At 45.0% G+C, this 11,978-nt stretch overlaps 1 protein-coding gene across 1 annotated transcript in view; it reads right to left on the bottom strand.

The window, feature by feature from the left end:
* The window catches only part of OTOA (otoancorin), a 105,597-nt gene that overhangs the window by 72,125 nt on the left and 21,494 nt on the right, over positions 1-11,978 (bottom strand). The window contains exons 8-9 of the mRNA XM_032155922.1: positions 9,331-9,566; positions 5,025-5,128 (exon numbers count right to left, since the gene is read on the bottom strand). Coding sequence (XP_032011813.1) covers positions 5,025-5,128; positions 9,331-9,566 — 340 coding nt within the window. The remainder of the gene's footprint in view (positions 1-5,024; positions 5,129-9,330; positions 9,567-11,978) is intronic.

Genomic DNA, 11,978 nt, shown 5'->3' with positions numbered 1-11,978 from the left:
TACTATACTTGAACCAAAGCAAACTACTTGTACCTCCCCAAACGTTCTCCAAATCTTGGCTGGCCTTGGCCCTACTCACCACCTACAATGCTTTTCCTTAACCCTTCTGCATCCAAATCCTACTCTAAGGTCAAGCTCAAATTTTCCTCTCCCTTAAAGCCTTCTCTTATCTCCATGAGAAGTACTTTCTCCCTCCACTGAATTCCCAGAGGAATCTCTCTGACACCCTGTTCTGGCTTTTGAAATTCCCCATCACTGAGATGTCAGTGGAATTTTAAAAACCATCAAGTCAGCCAGGTGCAGTGGCTCACTCCTGTAATCCCAGAATTTTGTGAGACCGAGGCAGGTGGAACACAAGCTCAGGAGATCGAGACCATACTGGTCAAGATGGCAAAACCCCATCTTTACTAAAACTACAAAAATTAGCCAAGCGTGGTAGCGCACGCCTGTAGTCCCAGCTACTCACGAAGCTGAGGCAAGGGAATCGCTTGAACCCGGGAGGCAGAAGTTGTAGTGAGCTGAGATCGTACCACTGCACTCCACCCTGAGTGACAGAGCTAGACTCCATCTCAGAAAAAAAAAAAGTATATATATAATATATATGTATATATATATTATTTATATATATGTGTATATATATAATATATATGTACATATATATTATTTATATATGTGTATATATATAATATATATGTACATATATTTATATATATGTGTATATATATATTTATATGTGTATATATATTTATATATGTATATATATTTATATATGTGTATATATATTTATATCTGTATATATATATTTTTATATATATGTGTATATATATATATCAAGTCTAGGATCAGACTTCAAGTTTCACTGAGCTGGAAGTGGCTGCCAATGCTCCCCAGTTCTTTAGCAAAAGACATTTACACACAACGACATTGTATTGGAGGCATTTGGGGAAAATGAAAGAAGTGGGCAGCATTTACAGGGTGCAGTGACTCTAACACCAAGAGCTATTTGCAGAAGCCGTGGGCAATGACAGATGCCCAAACGAGATGGAGAAATCAACTTTTATATGGGCTGATTCACAAGAAAGTATGGAGTGCCTCCCCCAAACCAGGAATCAAAGATGATGGGGTGACACAGGCAGACTCCTAAGATCCTCTAGATGGGGACCCTGAACATTTGCCTGGCCTATATAGAGGGCTGGAAAATTTTGAGGCTAGAACCACACATTCACAAAGAACCAAGCTTAGTTGTTTATTTTTTAACTCATTACTAAGCATAAACTGTATTTCCACAGATCAATCATCCCCAAGCTTGGGATTTTTTTTTTTCCTCTGTTGTCCAGGCTGGAGTGCAGTGGGATGATCATAGCTCACTGAAGCCTCAAACTCCTGCCTCAGCCTCCCTAGTAGCTAGGACTACAGGCACACATCACCACATCAGGCTAATCTTTTAATTTTTTTGTATAGAGAGGGGTCTCACTACATTGCCCAGGCTGGCCTTGAACTCCTGGCTTCAAGCAATCCTCCTTCCTCAGCCTTCCAAAATGCTAGGATTACAGGTGTTTAAGTGACCACACCTGGCCAGCAAGGTTGGGATATTTTTGACAGCCAACGTATTTCCAGTTCCCTCAAGGGCCTTCATGAAAGAAAAATTTAAGTCCAAACAATTAATTTTAACTTGCCGTAGTTTAATAATGAAGCACACCGTGTAAGAATTTTAGAAGGCAAGTCTGTGCCTAATTAAACTCTGGCAATAAAGGCAGAAAAGTCTGAAGGTTGAGCGGCTTTCTCACGGTTACCCAGTGTGAGACTCTGATTCCTGGAGACCATAATTATGCACTAGGCAGAGGGAATTCTACTATGCATTTGAGACTTTGATTATGATGTTGTTTAATGTACATTATGCACAAATCTCAGAGCTGAATTCCAGGAAAAGATTGATTGGCATTCCCCATCCTCCAGCCCCATCTGCTTTCCTTATGTTTTCTCCACACCGAGCTCATTCCCATCTCAGGGCCTTTGTATTTCCCGGGATCTCTCTCTGGGATGCCCTTTCTCCAGAGCCTTACATGACTGGTTCCATCTCTTCATTTTGATCTTGATTAAATGTCACCCTCTTGAGAGGTCTTCCCTGATTCCTTAGTCCAAGAGTTGGCAAACTACAATCCATGGGGCAAACTCAGCCCACCACCTGTTTTTATACAGCCCGTGAGCCAAAAGCGGTTTTTACATTTATTATTTTGGACTTTTTTTTAGAGACAAGGTCTCACTCTGTCACCCAGGCTGGAGTCCAGTGGCGCCATCACGGCTCACTGCAGCCTCAAACTCCTAGGTTCAAGGGATCCTCCCCGCCTCAGCCTCCAGAGAGCTGGGACTACAGGCATGTACCAGGACACCGGCTATTTTTTAAAAATTTTTTTAAGAAATGGGGTCTTGTTATGTTGCCCAGGCTGGTCTTGAACTTTTGGCTTCAAGCAATCCTCCTGCCTGGGACTCCCAAAGTGCTGGGATTACAAGCATGAGCCACTGCACCCTGCCTGCTTTTTACCTTTTTTAATAGCTGAAAGGAAAATCAAAAGAAGAATCCTATTTGGTGACACATGAAAATTATACAAATTTCAAATTTCAGCATCCATTAATAAAGCTTTACTGGGACACAGGCATGCTCATTCATCTATTGTCTACAGCTGTTTTCAAGCTGCAATGTCAGAGCTGAATAGTTGAGGCAGAGATGGTAGGCTTACAAAGCCTAAAATATTCACCTGGTCCTTTACAGAAAACTTTTGCCAAGTGCTCTTCTAGTCTAAAGTACCTGTAATAATCCTTTCTGGCTGGGTGCAGTGGCTCATGCCTGTAATCCCAGCACTTTGGGAGGCAAGCCGAGTGGATCATTTGAGGTCAGGAGTTCGAGACCAGCCTGGCCAACATGGAGGAATCACGTCTCTACTAAAAATACAAAAATTAGCTGGCCATGGTGGCTAATTATAATCTCAGCTATTCGGGAGCTGAGACAAGAGAATCACTTGAACCCGGGAGGCAGAGGTTGCAGTGAGCTGAGATTGTGCCACTGCACTCCAGCCTGGGGGACAGAGAAGATTCCGTCTCAACAAACTATTTTATTTTCTTCATAGCAGCTACAAGTATCTAAATTTCTAAGTTCTCTCTCTCTCTCTTTATTTACTTACATGTTTAAAAAAATTTTCTCCACCAACCCTCCCACAATAAAACAACAGGGCCGTAAGAGAGAGACTTTGTTTCCTTCTCTATCTTCAGCTATTGATACATAATGGGCTTTTAAAAAGTTTATTCTGTTTATATTACTGACATTAAAGTTTTAACAAATTGAAGCTATCTGAGAAATTGTTTGTATTGCTAATCTATATAGCCATTCTTTTCTATCTCTGTTTTGTTTTGTTTGTTTGTTTGTTTGTTTGTTTGTTTTGAGACAGGGTCTCACTCCATCACTCAGGCTGGAGTGCAGTGGCACAATCCCAGCTCACTGCAACTGCTGCCTCCCGGGTTCAAGCGATTCTTCCACCTCAGCCTCCTGAGTAGCTGGGACCACAGGTGCACGCCACCACACCTGGCTTTTATTTTTTTTTTTTTGTATTTTTTTGGTAAAGACAGAGTTTCACCATGTTGGCCAGGCTGGTCTCAAACTCCTAACCTCAAGTGATCCGCCCATCTCAGCCTCCCAAAGTGCTGGGATTACAGGTGTGAGCCACCACACTCGGCCCCAATTTTCTTTTCTTTTCTTTTATTTATTTTTTTTTTTGAGACAGAGTCTTTCTCTGTCACCCAAGATGCAGTGCAATTGTGTGATCTTAGCTCACTGCAACCTCTGCCTCCTGGGTTCAAGCGATTCTCCTGCCTCAGCCTCCCAAGTAGCTGGGATTACAGACACGCACCACCGTGCCAGGCTAATTTTTTGTATTTTCAGTAGAGAAGGGGGGTCACCATGTTGGCCAGGCTGGTCTCAAACTCCTGACCTCAGTTGATCTGCCTGCCTCAGCCTCCCAAAGTTCCGGGATTGCAGGCATGAGCCACCGTGCCCGGCCCACCTGGCCCCATTTTTAAGTGTACAGTTGAGCAGTAGTAAGTACATTCACATTCACATTATTGTGCAACCATCATCACCAGCCATATCCAGAATTTTTTGCACCTTGCAAAATCGAAACTCTACCACCATTCTAATTTCTGTCTCTATGAATTTGACTGCTCTAGGACACAAGGAGGCTTTTAATCAACATCCATCAAATAAATAAATCCTGACCTATCTGCTTTGGTTACCCAGACGTTCAGAGTTAAATTTCTGTGCTTTATTGCCTAGATTTCCTAACAAAATTCTCATCTCTCTCTCTCTCTCTCTTTTTTTTTTTTTTTTTTTTTTGAGACGGAGTCTCGCTCTGTCACCCAGGCCGGAGTGCAGTGGTGCAATCTCAGCTCACTGCAATCTCTGCCTCCCCGGTTGAAGCAATTCTCCTGCCTCAGCCTCCTGAGTAGCTGGGATTACAGGTGCCCACCACCACGCCCGGTTAATTTTTGTATTTTTAGTAGAGATGGGGTTTCACCATGTTGGCCAGGCTGGTCTCAAACTCCTGACCTCAGGCAATCCTCCCACCTTGGCCTCCCAAAGTGCTGGTATTACAGGTGTGAGCCACCGCACCCAGCCTCTTCTCTCATTTTAATATAGATTTTTTTATACAGATTTTGAACTTGTAACCCTACTCAAGGTTCACATTGAATCTAAATTACCATCATTATTTATATTCCACTGAAAAACTAGGACACAACATGGATTGTGAAATACGAACACATCATTATTTCAGAGACTTCCACATGTGCGAATTGCATTGACGAAATGGGGTATGTGTTTTACTCCATAAGCCACGTCAAACTGTTTTTCGAAGTGGTGGGAGGTGGTAAAAATCAGAAGAGAACAACATCAAATCCATGTTTTCGGAGATGAAGCACCTCTTTTGAAGATATTCTTCCCCCAAAAGTGACCCCACCTCCAAGTACAGGCTCACCAGTGGCATTGGAGGATGTCTTCAATATTCCAGTCATCCAGGAATAGAGAGCTCTCTGGGAATGAGCCGAGGTTTTGTCGTAGAGATCTTTGAACACTGCAGATCTAAATGACACAAACACAGGCATCAATTAATAACAAGCAGGTGGAGGTTGCTTTAAAGAGGGAGTCACAACAGCAAATGTGACCCAAAGCTGTCTTGTGTTAAAACTCTTCCCTCTCCTGGATGTGGAGAAATAGGAACACTTTTACACTGTTGGTTGGAGTGTAAATTGATTCAACGATTGTGGAAGACAGTGTGGCGATTCCTCAAGGATCTAGAACTAGAATTAGCATTTGACTCAGCAATCCCATTACTGGGTATGTACCCAAAGGATTATAAACCATGCTACTATAAAGACACATGCACACGTATGTTTATTGTGGCACTATTCACAATAGCAAAGACTTGAAACCAACCCAAATGGATTAAGAAAATGTGGCACATATACACCATGGAATACTATGCAGCCATAAAAAAGGATGAGTTCATGTCCTTTGCAGGGACATGGATGAAGCTGGAAACCATCATTCTCAGCAAACTATCACAAGGACAAAAAACCAAACACTGCATGTTCTCACTCATAGGTGGGAATTGAACAACGAGATCACTTGGGCACAGGAAGGGGAATATCACACACCAGGGCCTGTCGGAGGGTGGGGGGAAGGGGAAGGGATAGCATTAGGATACATACCTAATGTAAATGATGAGTTGATGGGTGCAGCAAACCAACATGGCACATGTATACCTATATATCAAACCTGCGCATTGTGCACATGTACCCTAGAACTTAAAGTATATTTAAAAAAAAAACCTTCCCTTTCCTGAATGTAAATTAGTTCAACCATTGTGGAAGACAGTGTAGCAATTCCTCAAAGATCTAGAACTAGGCTGGGCGCGGTGGCTCACGCTTGTAATCCCAGCACTTTGGGAGGCCGAGGCAGGTGAATCACGAGGTCAGGAGATCGAGACCGCGGTGAAATCCCGTCTCTACTAAAAATACAAAAAAAATTAGCCGGGCGTGGTGGCGGGCGCCTGTAGTCCCAGCTACTCGGAGAGGCTGAGGCAGGAGAATGGCGTGAACCCAGGAGGCGGAGCTTGCAGTGAGCCGAAATCGCGCCACTGCACTCCAGCCTGGGTGACAGAGCGAGACTCCGTCTCAAAAAAAAAAAAAAAAGATCTAGAACTAGAAATACCATTTGACCCAGCAATCCCATTACCGGGTATATACCCAAAAAAATATAAATCATTCTGTCACAAAGATAAATGCACACATGTGCATTGCAGCACTATTCACAACAGTAAAGACATGCAGTCAACCCAAATGCCCATCAATAATAGACCGGATAAAGAAAATGTGGTACATATATACCATGGAATACTATGCAGCCATAAAAATGAACAAGATTATGTCTTTTGCAGGGACATGAATGGACCTGGAAGCCATTATCCTCAGCAAACTAACGCAGGAACAGAAAATGAAACACCCCATGTTCTCACAAGTGGAAGCTGAACAATGAGATCACATGGACACAGGGAGGGGAACAACACACACTTAGGCCTGTTAGGGGGTGGGATGGGAGAAGGGAGAGTATTAGGAAAAATATCTAATGCATGCTGGGCTTAATACCTAGGTGATGGGTTGATAGATACAGTAAACCATCATGGCACACGTTTACCTATGTAACAAACCTGCACATCCTGCACGTGTACCCCAGAACTTAAAAATAAAAAATACCCCCCCACACTCCTTAGCTATATGTAATTATTTTTCCCATTTTCCTCTTCCCCTTCACAGCTAAACACCTTCCAAAGAATATTCCATATATATTGTCTCCACTTCCTCACCTCTTGGTCCTTTTTTGGGGAAGTGGGGGACAGCTCTGTTGAGATATAATTCACACACCTTACAATGCACCCATTTAAAGTACACAATTGGGCCGGGTGCAGTGGCTCAGACCTGTAATCCCAGCACTTTGGGAGGCCAAGGCAGGCAGATCACCTGAGGTCAGGAGTTTGAGACCAGCCTGACCAATATGATGAAACTCTGTCTTTACTAAAAATACAAAAAGTAGCCAGGCGTGGTGGCATGCACCTGTAATCCCAGCTACTTGGGAGGCTGAGACGGGAGAATCACTTGAACCTGGGAGGCAGAGGTTGCAGTGAGCCAAGATGGCACCATTGCATTCCAGCCTGGGCAACAAGAGTGAAACTCCATCTCAAAAAATAATAAAATAAATAAAGTACACAATTCAGTGGTTTTCAGCATATAAGATAAAGAGCCAAAGATGTTCCTGATGACATCATTTGAGTCTCTGGATCCAGCTGTGTCTGAAGTCAGTCCTACACCTAAAACTATTCAATTACATATTCCAATAATTCTCTTTTTGCTTCAAGCCAGTTTGAATGGGTTTTTCTGCCACTTGGGTTTACTGCTTACTCAGGTGAGCAGTAACCAATAAACTCTCTCTCCCAATGATGTTCTCTTCCACAACCTGAATGAACGGAGGAGGGAGGAGATGCTGAATTTAAAAGGAATAGTGTAATAGCCTGCAGAGCAAAAGGGTTTCATGTATATACATCTTAGTGAAAAAACTGACAACCTAGAGAAACGATGAGGTCAGCATACTATTTCCCCTACTGTCCTTTGGCTGCAAAAGATAAAAGGAATCTCCCACATTGTTATTATCATATTGGTCTTTTCCTTCTTCTAAATCATTTTTAGATTTAGAAAGAGTGTTTTATGGCCATAAAGTGCTATGATTAGTAAAAGGAGGGAGTTGGCGGTGGTTGCAATGCCTATGGCCCTTCAAGTCCTAGGCGCAATCCTCGAATTTGGTTTACACCAAAGTGCAATTTGATGCAGGGCTAGGTGTAACCAACATAAGCTGGCATGGTATCTCAAAAGGAGAAAAGTCCTCCTTTTTCAGTGCTCTGTCGCTCCTTCTGCTATCCCTCAAGAAGAAAGTCTCAGTTTAGTGCCAGTGAATCTTTAAAACACACTCAGATTGTTTTTAAATCAATAGAACAAGACCCAGGCTCAGAGCCTTTGTGCTGTGGACTGAATGTTTGCATATCCCCAAATTTCATGTGTTGAAATCCTAACTCCCAACATGAAGGTATTAAGAGGTGGAGTTTTGAGGAGGTGATTAGGTCATGAGGCTGGATACCTCATGAATGGGATTAGTGCCCTTATAAAAGAGATCCCAGAGGGCTCGCTCACCCTTTCCACCACAAGGGGACACAGCAAGAAGGTGCCACCTATAAACCAGAAAGTGAGTCCTCACCAGACACCAAGTCTGTCAGCACCTTGATCTTGGACTTCCCAGCCTCCAGAACCATGAGAAATAAACACTTGTTGTTCATTAGCCACACAGTCTATGGTATTTTTGTTATAGCAGCCCAATCTGACTAACACACTTAAGCAAGCAACATATCTAGCTAGGATTTACTTTTTTTTCCCACTGTATTTATTTATGTGGGCTTTTTTGTTGTTTTTGTTTTTTGTTTTTTGTTTGTTTTTGTTTTTGAGATGATGTCTCACTTTGTCGCCCAGGCTGGAGTGCAGTGGCATGATCCTGGCTCACTGCAACCTTCACCTCCCAGGTTCAAGCGATTCTCCTGCCTCAAGCCTCCCAAGTAGCTGAGATTATAGGCGCCCACCACCATGCCCAGCTAATTTTTGTATTTTTAGTAGAGACATGGTTTCGCCATGTTGGCCAGGCTGGTCTCGAACTGCTGACCTCATGATCCACCCACCTCCGCTTCCCAAAGTGCTGGGATCACAGGTGTGAGCTACCACACCCAGCCTAACTCTACAGATGTTAAGCTTTTCCTCCAAAACGTGCATATCAACCTGTCCCCACCTGTCTTCTCCCTGCTGCCAGGTGATATCTCTTTGAATTCTCATGACAGCCCCTGAAGGATAGTGTGATGAGTTAAGAAGGTGGAAGTGGCTGGGTGCAGTGGCTCACGCCTGTAATCCAAGCACTTTGGGAGGCCAAGGCAGGTGGATCACTTGAGGTCAGGAGTTCAAAACCAGCCTGGCCAACATGGTGAAACTCCATCTCTACAAAAATACAAAAATTAGTCGAGTGTGGTAGGTGCCCCTGTAGTCCCAGCTACTTGGAATTGAGGCAGGAGAATCACTTGAATCTGGGAGGCGGAGGTTGCAGTTAGTTAGCCGAGACTGCGCCACTGCACTCCAACCTGGGCGACAGAGTGAAACTCCATCTCAAAAAAAAAAAAAGTCGGAGGAACCACTCACAGGTTCTTAAAGGCATCCTCGCACAGGTCCCGAGGGAGCCGCTCTGTGATGTCTGGCTGGAGAAAGCTGCCAGAGGACCCCCTCAGCACCTTGCCCAGGATCTCCACACACTCCAGGGAGTTCAGCACCTGGAAACACCTCTCCAGTGTGATGAGAAACAGGCTGCGGTTCACACCAGGGCTCTGCAAGGCTCGTTCTCGAATCTCTCCTAAGTCAATGATGATGTCTTTCAGGTCCTAAAGCAATGAGAGAAGCCAGGGTCAGCTTGAGAGCTGCCTCTCAATTTGGAAGCCCTGGGAGGGACCACACATTGCAACAGTGGGGAAAGTCAGGATCACTGTTTAACACCATACTGCTATGTTGAAACTTCTAGAACTTTCCATTCCCTGCAGAACAAAGTCAAGGCCTTTACCTGCTCCACTCACTCTGGAGCCTTCCCACTCTCCAGATACACCTGACCAGCATACCTCAGGCCCTTGGTCTACCTGGAATTCTGCATCTCTCTCTTTTTTTTTTTTTTTTTTTGAGACGGAGTCTCACTCTGTCACCCAGGCTGGAGTGCAGTGGCGCGATCTCGGCTCACTGCAAGCTCCGCCTCCCGGGTTCATGCCATTCTCCTGCCTCAGCCTCTCCGAGTAGCTGGGACTACAGGTGCCTGCCACCACGCCCGGCTAATTTTTTGTATTTTTAGTAGAGACGGGGTTTCACCGTGGTCTCTATCTCCTGACCTCATGATCTGCCCGCCTCAGCCTCCCAAAGTGCTGGGATTACAAGCATGAGCCACCGCGCCCGGCCTGCATCTCTCCTTTTTCTGGCGAAATCTAGCTCATCCTTTAAGGCTGGGCTCCATTGCCATCTCCTTGGTGAAGTCTCTGATCCCTCCAACTTCCTACTTCAGATCAGATTTCCTTCCCTTATGTGCCCCCAGGGCATCTTGAACCAAACTCTATAATGCTTTAAAGGGACTCATGTGTCTTTCCTCCAAGCCCATGGTTCTCACCTCTGGGTGCACATCACAATCACCTGGGGAGCTTTTTTAAAGTTTTATTTTATTTTTGAGACAGGGTCTCGCTCTGTCACCCAGGCTGCAGTGCAGTGGTGTGATTATAGCTCACTGCAGCCTCAACCTCCTGGGATTCAGCAATCCTCCCACCTCAGCCTCCCAAGTAGCTGGGACTACAGGCACACGCCACCACGTTCAGCTGTTTTTTGTAGAGATGGAGTTTTGCCATGTTGTCCAGGCTGGTCTCAAACTACTGGGCTCAAGCAATCTGCCCACAACCTCCCAAAGTGCTAGGGTTACAGGTATGAACCACCATGCCCAGCCCATCTGGGGAGCTTTTGAAAAGGACTGATTGGCCTGGCGCAGTGGCTCACATCTATAACCCCAGCACATCGGGAGGCCGAGGCAGGTTGATCGCTTGAGCCCAGGAGTTTGAGACAAGCCTGGGCAGCATAGGGAGACCCCATCCCTACAAAATAAAATTTTTAAAATTAGCTGGGTGTGCTAGTGCACACCTGTAGTCCTAGCTGCTTAAGAGGCTGAGGTGGGAGGATCACTTGGGCTCAGGATATCAAGCCTGCAGTGAGCTATAATTACACCACTGCACTCCAGCCTGGATGACAGAACAAGCCCCTGTCTCTAAGGAAAAAAAAAAAGCCTCCATTTTACTGAGCATTGACTCTACTGTGCCAAGCTTGGAGCAAACATGCATCACCTGATTAATTCTCATGACAGTCCTACAGATTAAGCCCCATGGGTACTAGGGTCAGGCATTCCCAGTTTCCAATCCCAGGGCCTCCATTATCTGTGTGTCCTGAGCAAACGACTTACCTTTTTAAAGTCCCAGTTTTTAAGGTCTCAGAGGCCTTGCTTTGTGATATTCTTGGATCACTAACCTCATTTTGTGGAAATTAACTGTTTCTGGTTTTTTTGTTTTTTTTTTTTTTTTTTGAGACGGAGTCTCTCTCTGTCGCCCAGGCTGGAGTGCAGTGGCGCAATCTCGGCTCACCGCAAGCTCCGCCTCCCGGGTTCACGCCATTCTCCTGCCTCAGCCTCTCCGAGTAGCTGGGACTACAGGCGCCCGCCACCACGCCCGGCTAATTTTCTGTATTTTTAGTAGAGACGGGGTTTCACCGTGGTCTCGATCTCCTGACCTCGTGATCCGCCCGCCTCGGCCTCCCAAAGTGCTGGGATTACAAGCATGAGCCACCGCGCCCGGCCCCTGTTTCTGTTTTTTGTCTCCCCTCCAGACTGTGAGCTCCTTGAGTGCAGGAGGATCTCTGTGTCCACTGTGCGTAGTAATTTTTATTAGTGGATGTTTATTGACCCAAACAATCAGGAGATCCTCAGATCCTCAATTAGGACCCCTCATTTCTTAGTACTGACAAAAATATGAATTAGGCCAGGCACAGTGGCTCACACCTGTAATCCCAGCAGTTTGGGAGGCCGAGGCGGGCAAATCACTTGAGGCCAGGAGTTTGAGACCAACCTGGCAAAATCTCATCTCTACTAAAAATACAAAAATTAGCCAGGCATGGTGGCGCACACTTGTAATCCCAGCTACTTGGGAGGCTGAGGCACAAGAATCACTTAAACCCAGGAGGCAGAAGTTACAGTGAGCTGTGATTGTGCCACTGCACTCCAG

Source organism: Hylobates moloch, unplaced genomic scaffold, assembly GCF_009828535.3.
Source record: "Hylobates moloch isolate HMO894 unplaced genomic scaffold, HMol_V3 SCAFFOLD_6, whole genome shotgun sequence".
NCBI lineage: Eukaryota > Metazoa > Chordata > Mammalia > Primates > Hylobatidae > Hylobates > Hylobates moloch.
The sequence above is the reverse complement of the archived record's forward strand: the minus strand, read 5'-3'. Positions and strand labels throughout refer to the sequence as shown.